Source organism: Palaemon carinicauda, chromosome 11, assembly GCF_036898095.1.
Source record: "Palaemon carinicauda isolate YSFRI2023 chromosome 11, ASM3689809v2, whole genome shotgun sequence".
Classification (NCBI taxonomy): Eukaryota; Metazoa; Arthropoda; class Malacostraca; order Decapoda; family Palaemonidae; genus Palaemon; species Palaemon carinicauda.
Window position 1 is genome coordinate 4,634,602 of NC_090735.1, and position 15,000 is coordinate 4,649,601.

At 37.0% G+C, this 15,000-nt stretch overlaps 1 protein-coding gene across 1 annotated transcript in view; it reads right to left on the reverse strand.

Annotated features, from left to right (window-relative positions):
* Positions 1–15,000, reverse strand: part of LOC137649947 (protein O-mannosyl-transferase Tmtc3-like) — a 496,566-nt gene that overhangs the window by 155,840 nt on the left and 325,726 nt on the right. Inside the window, exon 2 of the mRNA XM_068382910.1 lies at positions 14,906–15,000. This exon is cut by the window's right edge and continues 96 nt beyond it. Coding sequence (XP_068239011.1) covers positions 14,906–15,000 — 95 coding nt within the window. The remainder of the gene's footprint in view (positions 1–14,905) is intronic.

Below are 15,000 nucleotides of genomic sequence, written 5' to 3' on the forward strand. Positions count from 1 at the left end.
GAATGGAGATAGAGTTCAGCTGAAATTCCATAGTTTCTTTAGTGTCTGCAACCTCACCATCTCTGAGATCTAAAGATTGGGGGTTTGTGGGAGCCAACAGATCTACCGGCTGAGTCACCAGCAGCCATTGCCTGGCCCTCCCTGGTCCTAGCTTGGGTGAAGAGAGGGCTTGGGCGCTGATCATATGGATGTATGGTCAGTCCCTCACCCCTCTGCCATTCATGAGTGGCCTTTAAACCTTTAAACCTGTTCAGTCATCAGCAGCCATTGCCTGGCCCTCCCTGGATCTAGCTTGGGTGGAGAGAGGGCTTGGGCGCTGATCATATGGGTATATGGTCAGTCTTTAGGGCATTGCCACTGTCCCTCGATTCTGCCATTCATGAGCGACTTTAAAAAAAAAAAAAAAAAAAAAAAAAAAAAGATGACTGCTTTTTCCATAAATTTCATAATGTCTAATTTCACTTCCAACAACAACAACATGGAAGTGAAATTAGACATTATGAAATTCATGGAAAAAGTGAGAAACCTCTGCCACTTACTCCATTACTATTATTTTTATTATTCGCCAAGCTACAACCCTAGTTGGAAACGCAGGATGCTACAAGCCCAAAGGCTACAACAAAGAAAATAGCTCAGTGAGAAAGGAAATAAGGAAAAAACCAAAAGAAAAGTTTAAGAACAATATTAACATTAGAATAAATTTTATCATATATAAACTATAAAAATTTCAAAATAACGATAGGAAGAGACACAAGATAGAATAGTGTGCCTTTCCACTGTGGCGACGATTATCAAGGATAAAAATCGTATCCTTCGGCATGTAAAAAGATCTGCTCCTAGGAAATAGACAGTGATTACAAAGAGGTTTCATAAATGAGATGGAGAATCCTTAGGTCTTTGGTTGGAAGACCCAAGACCTTTCTGTAGGTCTCGGGAAGACCACTGCCAACGCCGTATCCCACTGAGCCTTGCGTTCAATACAGCATAACACCAAATGTTTTTATTCAACGCCGTATCCCACTGAGCCTTGCGTTCAATACAGCATAACACCAAATGTTTTTATTCAACGCCGTATCCCACTGAGCCTTGCGTTCAATACAGCATAACACCAAATGTTTTTATTCAACGCCGTATCCCACTGAGCCTTGCGTTCAATACAGCATAAAACCAAAACGTTTTTTTCAACGCCGTATCCCACTGAGCCTTGCGTTCAATACAGCATAACACCAAATGTTTTTATTCAACGCCGTATCCCACTGAGCCTTGCGTTCAATACAGCATAAAACCAAAACGTCTTTTTTCAACGCCGTATCCCACTGAGCCTTGCGTTCAATACAGCATAAAACCAAAACGTCTTTTTTCAACGCCGTATCCCACTGAGCCTTGCGTTCAATACAGCATAAAACCAAAACGTTTTTTTCAACGCCGTATCCCACTGAGCCTTGCGTTCAATACAGCATAACACCAAATGTTTTTATTCAACGCCGTATCCCACTGAGCCTTGCGTTCAATACAGCATAAAACCAAAACGTCTTTTTTCAACGCCGTATCCCACTGAGCCTTGCGTTCAATACAGCATAACACCAAATGTTTTTATTCAACGCCGTATCCCACTGAGCCTTGCGTTCAATACAGCATAAAACCAAAATGACTTTTTTCAACGCCGTATCCCACTGAGCCTTGCGTTCAATACAGCATAAAACCAAAACGTTTTTTTCAACGCCGTATCCCACTGAGCCTTGCGTTCAATACAGCATAAAACCAAAACGTTTTTTTCAACGCCGTATCCCACTGAGCCTTGCGTTCAATACAGCATAAAACCAAAACGTTTTTTTCAACGCCGTATCCCACTGAGCCTTGCGTTCAATACAGCATAAAACCAATTTTTTTTTTCAACGCCGTATCCCACTGAGCCTTGCGTTCAATACAGCATAAAACCAATTTTTTTTTTCAATGCCGTATCCCACTGAGCCTTGCGTTCAATACAGCATAAAACCAAAACGTTTTTTTTCAACGCCGTATCCCACTGAGCCTTGCGTTCAATACAGCATAAAACCAATTTTTTTTTTCAACGCCGTATCCCACTGAGCCTTGCGTTCAATACAGCATAAAACCAATTTTTCTTTCAACGCCGTATCCCACTGAGCCTTGCGTTCAATACAGCATAAAACCAAATGTTTTTATTCAACGCCGTATCCCACTGAGCCTTGCGTTCAATACAGCATAAAACCAATTTTTTTTTCAACGCCGTATCCCACTGAGCCTTGCGTTCAATACAGCATAAAACCAAATGTTTTTATTCAACGCCGTATCCCACTGAGCCTTGCGTTCAATACAGCATAAAACCAAAACGTCTTTTTTCAACGCCGTATCCCACTGAGCCTTGCGTTCAATACAGCATAAAACCAAAACGTCTTTTTTCAACGCCGTATCCCACTGAGCCTTGCGTTCAATACAGCATAAAACCAAAACGTCTTTTTTCAACGCCGTATCCCACTGAGCCTTGCGTTCAATACAGCATAAAACCAAATGTTTTTATTCAACGCCGTATCCCACTGAGCCTTGCGTTCAATACAGCATAAAACCAAAACGTTTTTATTCAACGCCGTATCCCACTGAGCCTTGCGTTCAATACAGCATAAAACCAAATGTTTTTATTCAACGCCGTATCCCACTGAGCCTTGCGTTCAATACAGCATAAAACCAAAACGTCTTTTTTCAACGCCGTATCCCACTGAGCCTTGCGTTCAATACAGCATAAAACCAAAACGTTTTTTTCAACGCCGTATCCCACTGAGCCTTGCGTTCAATACAGCATAAAACCAAATGTTTTTATTCAACGCCGTATCCCACTGAGCCTTGCGTTCAATACAGCATAAAACCAAATGTTTTTATTCAACGCCGTATCCCACTGAGCCTTGCGTTCAATACAGCATAAAACCAATTTTTTTTTCAACGCCGTATCCCACTGAGCCTTGCGTTCAATACAGCATAAAACCAAAACGTTTTTTTCAACGCCGTATCCCACTGAGCCTTGCGTTCAATACAGCATAAAACCAAATGTTTTTATTCAACGCCGTATCCCACTGAGCCTTGCGTTCAATACAGCATAAAACCAAATGTTTTTATTCAACGCCGTATCCCACTGAGCCTTGCGTTCAATACAGCATAAAACCAATTTTTTTTTCAACGCCGTATCCCACTGAGCCTTGCGTTCAATACAGCATAAAACCAAATGTTTTTATTCAACGCCGTATCCCACTGAGCCTTGCGTTCAATACAGCATAAAACCAAATGTTTTTATTCAACGCCGTATCCCACTGAGCCTTGCGTTCAATACAGCATAAAACCAAATGTTTTTATTCAACGCCGTATCCCACTGAGCCTTGCGTTCAATACAGCATAAAACCAAATGTTTTTATTCAACGCCGTATCCCACTGAGCCTTGCGTTCAATACAGCATAAAACCAAATGTTTTTATTCAACGCCGTATCCCACTGAGCCTTGCGTTCAATACAGCATAAAACCAATTTTTTTTTCAACGCCGTATCCCACTGAGCCTTGCGTTCAATACAGCATAAAACCAAATGTTTTTATTCAACGCCGTATCCCACTGAGCCTTGCGTTCAATACAGCATAAAACCAAAACGTCTTTTTTCAACGCCGTATCCCACTGAGCCTTGCGTTCAATACAGCATAAAACCAAAACGTTTTTTTCAACGCCGTATCCCACTGAGCCTTGCGTTCAATACAGCATAAAACCAAAACGTTTTTTTCAACGCCGTATCCCACTGAGCCTTGCGTTCAATACAGCATAAAACCAAAACGTCTTTTTTCAACGCCGTATCCCACTGAGCCTTGCGTTCAATAGAGCATAAAACCAATTTTTTTTTTCAACGCCGTATCCCACTGAGCCTTGCGTTCAATACAGCATAAAACCAATTTTTTTTTTCAACGCCGTATCCCACTGAGCCTTGCGTTCAATACAGCATAAAACCAATTTTTTTTCAACGCTGTATCCCACTGAGCCTTGCGTTCAATACAGCATAAAACCAATTTTTTTTTCAACGCCGTATCCCACTGATCCTTGCGTTCAATACAGCATAAAACCAATTTTTTTTTTCAACGCCGTATCCCACTGAGCCTTGCGTTCAATACAGCATAAAACCAATTTTTTTTTTCAACGCCGTATCCCACTGAGCCTTGCGTTCAATACAGCATAAAACCAATTTTTTTTTTCAACGCCGTATCCCACTGAGCCTTGCGTTCAATACAGCATAAAACCAATTTTTTTTTCAACGCCGTATCCCACTGATCCTTGCGTTCAATACAGCATAAAACCAATTTTTTTTTTCAACGCCGTATCCCACTGAGCCTTGCGTTCAATACAGCATAAAACCAATTTTTTTTTTTCAACGCCGTATCCCACTGAGCCTTGCGTTCAATACAGCATAAAACCAATTTTTTTTTTCAACGCCGTATCCCACTGAGCCTTGCGTTCAATACAGCATAAAACCAATTTTTTTTTCAACGCCGTATCCCACTGAGCCTTGCGTTCAATACAGCATAAAACCAATTATTTTTTTCAACGCCGTATCCCACTGAGCCTTGCGTTCAATACAGCATAAAACCAATTTTTTTTTTCAACGCCGTATCCCACTGAGCCTTGCGTTCAATACAGCATAAAACCAGTTTTTTTTTCAACGCCGTATCCCACTGAGCCTTGCGTTCAATACAGCATAAAACCAATTTTTTTTTCAACGCCGTATCCCACTGATCCTTGCGTTCAATACAGCATAAAACCAATTTTTTTTTTCAACGCCGTATCCCACTGAGCCTTGCGTTCAATACAGCATAAAACCAAAAAGTTTTTTTTCAAGAACTGAAAAGTGAAATGGGGGAAGGGATTGAAAGTGTAGAGTTTGTGGCTAGCAAGCGTTAACCATTACTAGAAAGACACCCATATTAATATAGCGTTAGCTTAAAGGTTTAAAAGCCTCTCATGAACATAGCCCTAGCATGCAGGACAATGCTCTAGAGACCGACCATATATACATATGATCAGCGCCCAAGCCCCTCTTCACCCAAGCTAGGACCAAGGAGGGCAAGGCAATGGCTGCTAATGACTCAGCTAATATACCTATAGGCTCCCCTAACCCCACATCCTTAGCTCACAAGGATGGTGAGGTTGCAGCGACCTAAGGAACTAACTTGTTTGAGCGGGAATCGAACCCCAGTCTGGAACTCACCAGGCGAGGACGCTACCACTAGGCCACCACAAACACAGTTCATGCAGATTAACTTTTGGTCGATGGACACCTTTTAACATAGCATACTACGTACGCTGAAATAAATGAGAGTACTGTAACCCATAAGACAGAAAAAATGATGAAAATTTATAAAAATCTCCCCAAGATTAATCATGCTCTTCGCACTCCCCAAGAAGGATTACTTAACTAAACATTCAGTTGGGGTCCACATGGCACTAGAAGAGTTGGAGGACCCAGGCCTACATGGCTGAGGACTATGAAGCGTGAAGTAAGAGATGATGAATGGAAAAGTATTGAATTAAAAGCTGAAGATGGAGACGACTGGCGGAATCTAACCGAGGCCCTTTTGCGCCAATAGGCGTAGGAGGAGATGATATATATATATATATATATATATATATATATATATATATATATATATATATATATATATATATATATAGATAGATAGATAGATAGATAGATGAGTTGGAAGACCCAGGCCTACTTGGCTGAGGACTATGAAGAGCGAAGTGGGAAATGATGAATGGAGAACTATTGAATTAAAAGCTCAAGATAGAGACGACTGGCGAAATCTAACCGAGGCCCTTTGCGCCAATAGGCGTAGGAGGAGATGATATATATATATATATATATATATATATATATATATATATACATATATATATATATATATATATATATATATATATAGATAGATAGATAGAAGAGTTGGAAGACCCAGGTCTACTTGGCTGAGGACTATGAAGAGCGAAGTGGGAAATGATGAATGGAGAACTATTGAATTAAAAGCTCAAGATAGAGACGACTGGCGAAATCTAACCGAGGCCCTTTGCGCCAATAGGCGTAGGAGGAGATGATATATATATATATATATATATATATATATATATATATATATATATATATATATATATATATATATAGATAGATAGATAGATAGAAGAGTTGGAAGACCCAGGTCTACTTGGCTGAGGACTATGAAGAGCGAAGTGGGAAATGATGAATGGAGAACTATTGAATTAAAAGCTCAAGATAGAGACGACTGGCGAAATCTAATCGAGACCCTTTGCGTCAATAGGCGTAGGAGATCATGATGATTTTATAATGAAATATTTAAGTTTTTCATTTATGAAGATCCTCTCATTCTTCCGTAGACGGAGTTTAAATTCTACGAGAGTAGATTTTCGGTCATCTGCTATTTGATATTGTAGGATGATGATTGCGACTAAGCAAAAACCATTTCGTACTCCAAACACGCTTTAATTGCAGTAAAATCTTCAGCCCTATGATTGATTAATTGTTGTTTCATGGTCTGATAATCAAGGATTATTACGCATCTGGAAAAAGTATAAGAACTACAAAATATTTGAATCTTGGGACACTGAGAAAATATGAACGTATCACTCGGTATCTGATTCAATTAGTCTGGTAGAAAATGTTACAGAACTACAGAAATACTTTATTCAATCTTCCGAAGTGTAAAAAAAAATAAAACTTTTATTGTCTGTCTAATCTTCCGAAGCGTAAAAAAAAAAATAAACTTTTATTGTCTGTCTAATCTTCCGAAGCGTAAAAAAAATAATACTTCATTTATCCAACCATCTCAAGCGTAAAAAAACAATCATTTTATTGTGTCCAACTATCCCAAGAGTAAAAAAAATAATGTTTTTATTGCTTGTCCAGCCTTCCGAAGCGTAAAAAAATAATGTCTCTCGTTTCCGTTTAAAGATTTTAAGCTAATCCTTACGTGAAATGTCACTTCTGCTTTGGAAACATATTTCTCATCTTCATCATAACTTGGATAATGTAAGACCACGTTCGAATGACGCCACTTCCGGATAACTGATACCCTTGAAAATGATGGGTAGAATGGCGGGCACCGTGAGAGAATGTTTCAGTAATCATACTGCGGATTCCCTATAGTCAATTTTTTTTAGTGAGTCAGATTTGCACCGACTCGCAGGGGTGCCCTTTTAGCTCGGAAAATTTCCCTGATAGCTGATTGGTCGGAAGTATTTTTGGCCGGATACTTCCGACCAATCAGCTATCAGGAAACTTTTCAGAGCTAAAAGGGTATCCCTGCGAGTCGGTGCAAATCTGCCTCACTAAAAAAAATTGACTATAGTTTGTGTTCGCTGTTTTCTCCCAGCTTAACGCTCATTAATTCGCCCAGCTGTAAACTCTCACCATCTGCTGTATTATTATTATTATTATTATCATTATTATTATTATTATTAATAATTATTATTATTAATCATTATCATTAATTATTATTATTATTAATCATTATCATTAATTATTATTATTATTAATTATTATTATTATTATCATTATTATTATTATTATTATTATTATTATTATTATTATTATTATTATTATTGTTACTTGCTAAGCTACAACCCTATTTGGAAAAACAGTACGCTATAAGCCAAAAAATAGCCTAGAGAGGCAAGGAAATAAGGAAATAAATAAACAAGAGAGGTAATGTAAATAAAATACAATATTTTAAGGACAGTAACAGCATTATAATAAATCTTTCATAAACAAACTTAGAAAAAAAAATAGGAGGAGAAAGAATATAGAATAGTGTGCCCGATTGTACTCTCAAGCAAGAGCACTCTATTCCAAGACAGTGGAAGAAGACTATGATACAGAGGCTATGGCACTACCCAAGGCTACGGAACAAATGTTTGATTTTGGAGTGTCTTTCTCCTAGACGAGCTGTATTAACGAAAAGGGAAGTGGGGATAGGAACCACGCCACTAGGCTGAGTTTCTGGGGTTACATGAGAGTAAAAAAGGGATTTTGACATAACAGAAATCTATTTTTGGGCTCGAGCCACGTTATCCTGATTGAAGTTCTTCACCACGAGGCTCAATACTACACAGTATTCTAGAAGTTTTATTCCAGCTGTTACCATGTTGTGGAATGATCTTCCTAATCGGGTAGTTGAATCAGTAGAACTTCAAAAGTTCAAATTTGGAGCAAATGTTTTTATTTTGACCAGGCTGACAGGAGTCTTTTTATTGTTTACATATAACATATCTGTTTTTGACGTTGTTAATAGTTTATACAGGACATATCTGTTTTGAGAGCAGTTACTGTTTTTAGAATGATATATTGCTAATTTATGCTCATCATTTATTTATTTCCTTATTTCCTTTCCTCACTGGGCTATTTTTCCCTGCTGGAGCCCTTGGGCTCATAGCATCTTGCTTTTCTAACTAGGTTGTAGCTTGGCTAGTAATAACAATAATAATAATAATAATAATAATAATAATAATAATAATAATAAAAATAATAATAATAATAATAATAAAAGGCAGTTTTCTACTTGGGATATTTCTGCGAGTGATTTGCCAGAGAATTTTACCGTAGAGCGAATATCCTGAGAGCTATCCTGTATAAATCAGGGACGTGTTTAAAGCAAGCTATGGCTATCCTTCCCCGAATAATGATGCTTTTCCCCAGCTGCAGTGGAAATCGTAAGATTCACTGATTCGTACTAAGTTTAGTGAGTAAATGTCATATAAAACAATACACGGATACAAGAAAAATAACAACAGAAACTAGATGAAGTAATGAGTGTGACAGATTCTATGTTGTTTATTGTTAAATCTTTCAGCATGAACCAACAATGCTCTATTTAATATAAAAAAAAAAAAAAAAAAAAAAAAAAAAAAAAAAAAAAAAAACCACGTAAAGTCAGGATCTTAATAAACATATACAACAACAATGACATCAATAACAACAACAACAAATGCAGCCATTTCTAGTCCACTGCAGGAAAATGGCCTTGACATGGCTGAGGTTTGGCCATTTTTATCACCGTGCTAGCCACTGCGGATTGGTGATGGTGGGAGACTTTAGTCTGATCGCTTAGCTAACCAACCTAATATAGATGGCCTTGACTAGTACAGCATTGATGATCATGGCGATACACGAACCCTGATTGGTAACGTCTCTGCCTGGTGATCGCCAGTCGGGGATTCGAGTCCCGCTCAAACTCGTTAGTGCCATTAGTGTCTGCAACCTTACCATCCTTATGAGCTAAGTTAGGAGGGTTTGGGAGAGCCTATAAGTCTATCTGCTGAGTCATCAGCAGCCACTGCCTGGCCCTACCTGGTCCTAGCTCGGGTGGAGAGGAGGCTTGGGGGCTAATCATATAGTATATGGTCAGTCTCTAGGGCATTGCCCTGCTTTCTATGGCAATGTCACTGTCCCTTGCCTCTGCCATTCATGAGCGACCTTTTAAGGTATCCCCACTAAGAAAGGCCTAAACAAATTATATTACTGTGAAGCCATACAAATTAGCAAAATATTCATTTTTCAAGTAAAAACTGAAATAAAAAATGATCTATGAGCATAAAACAAACAAAACTCGCCATCTCATGATCGTTTGGACAGACTCCAAGAATTTCATAAAGTCGCTTTTATTGAAATAACCCGGCTTCCATGGGCGCCTGCAATTCCAAGAACAGAGCATTGACATCATATACCACCAACGAAACTTTTTGGCGATACCATTAATTGCAAATTCTGAAAAATTCGAGCAAATAAATATTTGCGCCATTTGGGTCACTCAGGATTTCGCCGAATCAATCTCCTTTATTATTATTATTATCATTGCTAGCTAAGTTACAACCCTAGTTGGAAAAGCAGGATGTTATAAGCCCAGAGGCTCCAACAGGGAAAATAGCCCAGTGAGGAAAAGAAAAAAAGTAAAATAGAATACTTTAAGAAGAGTAACAACATTAAAATAAATATCTCCTATATAAATTATAAAATCTTTAACATAAACAGAGGAAGAGAAATAAGATAGAATAGAGTACCCGAGTGTACCCTCAAGCAAGAGAACTCTAACCCAAGACAGTGGAAGACCATGGGACAGAAGCTATGGCACTACCCAAGACTCCATTATCAAAGAAGAATTAGATTCTCCAGCCAGCGAATTCTATTTATTGGCACCAGCCACCCGCTGAGATACTACCGCTAGAGAGTTATTGGGTCCATTGTCTGGTTAGATAGTAATACATTGAATCACTCTCTCTGGTTAAGGCTCATTTTCTCTTTGCCTACACATACACCGAATAGTCTGGCAACTTCTTTACAGATTCTCCTCTGTCCTCATACACCTGACAACACTGAGATTAGCAAACAATTCTTCGCTCAAAGGGTTGATAACTTAAGACAACAAATTTTATTTACATCGGTAATGTCCCAAAAAGTTTATTGTTACTTTGCACCAAGTTCATAAAGAGTATTTTCTCGTGGTGCATTATTATTATTATTATTATTATTATTATCATAATTATTATTATTATTATTATTATTAGCCGAGCTACAACCCTAGTTGGAAAGCAGGATGTCATAAGCCCAAGGGCTCCAATAGAGAAAAATAGCCCAGTGAATAAAGGAAATAAGGATGAATTATTATTATTATCATTATTATTATTATTATTATTATTATTTATTATTATTATTATTAGCTAAGCTACACCCCTAGCTGAAAAAGCAGGACGTTATAAGCCCAAGGGCTCCAATAACAGAGTAAAATAGCCCAGTGAGGAAAGGAAATAATGGAATAAACAAATAAAAAAAATTATTTTAAGAGCAGTAACACAATTGAATTAGATTTTTCATATATAAACTATATAGAAACAGGGTTGTTGTGGCATGATTGGTAACGTCTCAGCCTGGTGATCGCCAGTAGGGGGTTCGAGTCCCGCTCAAACTCGTTAGTGCCATTATTGTCGGCAACCTTACCATCCTTGTGAGCTAAGGTTGGGGGCTTTGAGGGAGCCTATAGGTCTATCTGCTGAGTCATCAGCAGCCACTGCCTGGCCCTCCCTGGTCCTAGCTTGGGTGGAGAGAAGGCTTGGGCGCTGATCATATACTATATGATCAGTCTCTAGGGCATTGTCCTGCTTGCTATGGCAATGTCACTGTCCCTTGCCTCTCCCCTTCATGAGTGGCCTTTAAACCTTTATTATTATCATTATTATTATTATTATTATTATTATTATTATTATTATTAGCCAAGCTACAACCCTAGTTGGAAAAGCAAGATGCTATAAGCCCAAGGGCTCTAACAGGGAAAAATAGCCCAGTGAGGAAAGGAAATAAGGAAATAAATAAATGATGAGAATAAATTAACAATATATCATTCTAAAAACAGTAACAGCGTCATAACAGGTAAGTCCTATATAAACAATTAACAACGTCAAAAACAGATATGTCATATATATAAGTAAGATAAGATATTGTACCCTCAAGTGCATGATAGATTTAGTCTACAAAACCAAAGATGAATAACTATTCCAAACTAACTTCAATGAACGAAGTAAAAACCTCAGAAATAGCTTAGGTGTCAGAATACCAGATCAGCGTTCCATAACATCCAAACGTATTGCAAGAGTCAGCCAGATCAACTCCCGCTACCTGTCCGCCTTCTGAATTACACCTTTAAAAGATAGGTTGATGGTGTTTGTGGAATCCCTCTACCCACACACACAGACACACACACACACACATTATCATGTCTACCAGAGGAGTCCCTTTCTGGAAATCTTACGTAAGTAATTGTAGGAGGTTCAGTGATAGTATTTTAAGAAAAAAAAATTCTTTTATATAATAATAATTATAATAATAATAGTAATAATAATAATAATTATAATAATAATCATAATAATAATAACAATTATATTAATAATAATAATAATAATAATAATAATATTAATAATAATAATAATCATAATAATAATGCTAGGATGTCATTGATTTTAAAGAAAGAGCCACCTGACAATGTAGATCAACAAGGAAAAAGGTGAGGAGACAAACTAAATATATAGAAAATAACCAAAAGAAAAAAAGTAAAACAAACTCAAACTGCAATATAAAGCAAGGGAATCTACAATGTTAGAAAAAAAACCATTATTTCAATAGGAAATTCTCCGTAAAAAAATTTACTGTTTTAAGCAGTATTTCAGTAAAATACAGGCGACCGTAATTTTCACCTTACTTCGTTATTATCTTTTACGGGTTGGTGACCGTAATATCACTCATTTACGTCAATATATCCATTTTTTAAACAGTAAAAATCCTGGAATAAATGTTGTCAGGTATTTACCGTTTTTAAAATGCACACTCTTAAATAAATCCAAAATTTCTATAGGGAATTCTCCGTAAAAATTTACTGTTTTAAGCAGTATTTCAGTAAAATACAGGCGACTGTAATTTTCACCTTACTTCGTTATTATCTTTTACGGGTTGATGACCGTAATGTCACTCATTTACGTCAATATATCCGTTTTTAAAACGGTAAAAATCCTGGAATGAATATTGTCAGGCATTTACAGTTTTTCAAATGCACACTCTTAAATAAATCCGTAATTTCAATAGGAAATTCTCCGTAAAAATATAGTTCTCAGCCATATTTCAGTAAAATACAGGCGACCGTTATTTTACCTTACTTTCTCATTATCTTTTACGAGTTGGTGACCGTAATATCACTCCTTTACGTCAATATATTCGTTTTTAAAACGGTAAAAATCCAGGAATGAATGTTGCCAGGCATTTATCGCTTTTTTAAATCAATTTTTTAAACAGTGTATGTAATGGTGTGTGGTGCACAGTTTCACATTACTTGGAAATAATATAACGTCTGCATCAGCAATATTGCCACCGAGAGCGTTCAGCATTTTCGCAGCAAACGAAATGGAAGACATCAGGTAATGGTCAGAGTGACAGCGTATAGCTTCTGAGAAGAATGTGGATGTTGTATGCGGCAAATGGCGCTTTAAAGGTTTAAAGGCCGCTCATGAATGCCAGGGGCAAGGGACAGTGACATTGCCCTATCAAGCTGGACAATGCCCTAGACACTGACCACATAAATACTCATGAATGCCAAGGGCAAGGGATAGTGACATTGCCCTATCAAGCAGGACAATGCCCTAGAGACTGACCATATATACATAAGATCAGCGCCCAAGCCCCTTCTCCACCCAAGCTACACTGTTAAAAATTTGCATTAAAAAAGGTAAATGCCTGGCAACATTTATTCCAGGATTTTTACCGTTTTAAAAACGGATATATTGATGTAAAGTGGTCATATTACGGTAACCATCCAGTAAATGATAATAACAAAGTAAGTTAAAATTACGGCAACGTGTATTTTACTGAAATACGGTTGTAAACAGTAGATTTTCACGGCGAATTTCCGATTGAAATAACGATTTTCTTTCTAACAGTGTAGGACTTAGGAGGACCAGGCAATGGCTCCTGATGACTCAGTAGAGAGACCTAGAGGCTCACACCAAAGAAACTAACGAGTTTGAGCTGGACTCGAAAACCAGTATGGCGTTCACCAGTCAGGAACGTTACTACATCGGCAATCGGTAGATTTTGAGGTACACACGCTTAAAAAATATTAGGAAAACAGGAAATTCTACAACGATGGTTCACTATTTGACCATAATCAGAAATTATTGTTATTATTACAAGCTAAGCTACAACCTTAACTTGATAAAAAGGATGCTATAAGCCCAAGGGCTACAACAGGGAAAAATAGACATTACGATGGTAAAAAATTAAACCTTAATGAAAAATTATTATTATTATTATTATTATTATTATTATTATTATTATTATTATTATTAGCTAAGCTACAACCCTAACTGGATAAAAAAGGATGCTATAAGCCCAAGGGCTACAACAAAGGAAAAATAGCCAGTATGATGGTTCAAAATTCACCCTACTCACAAACTATTATTATTATTATTATTATTATTAGCTAGATACAATCCTAGAGCGAAAAGCAGGAAGCTATAATCCCCAGGGCACCAACAGGAAAATATATCCCAGTGAGGAAAGGATATAAGGAAATACATAACTACAAAAGAAGTAATAAACATGTCAAATAACATTTTCTAAGAATAATAACACTAGAATAGACCTTCATCAATAAACTATAAAAAGGAGACTTATGTCAGCCTGTTCAACATATCAACATTCAATGCAACTTTGAATTTTTGAAATGTAGAAAAGGAAACATGAAACAATGGAATCTGAACACTGAAGATCTTTCTCGGACAACTAACTTCCAAAATTAGAAGAACAAATACGTGAACTATAAAGCGTTCATAACAAGACCTTCGCAGATTTATGAGACATTGCGAACTATTGTGAGCTTTCCGTAAGTAGTGAAAGGTGATATATTTGATGATGATGATGATGATGATGATGATGATGATATATATATATATATATATATATATATATATATATATATATGTATACAAATGTGCGTATATATATGCATATATACAGTATATACATATATATATATTATATATATATGCACAGTATATATATATATATATATATATATATATATATATATATGCCTACCTGGTTTTTCACTTACCTGTTTTCTGTGAATTTTATACTTGAAAGTATATATATATATATATATATATATATAGAGAGAGAGAGAGAGAGAGAGAGAGAGAGAGAGAGAGAGAGAGAGAGAGAGAGAGAGAGAGAGAGAGAGTCTTTAAAAACAAATAAACAAATATCAATATAAGAGAAATCTTTAAACGTACACACAAAAATCCAAAATGCAAATTATATACCTTTTGCATGGGCGTCCCCCAGAAGTCGTGGAAGAAGAGGTTGGTGACGGGCGTGTGGGGGCGGAGATCCCGATTTTCCTTAATGGCGGAAATGT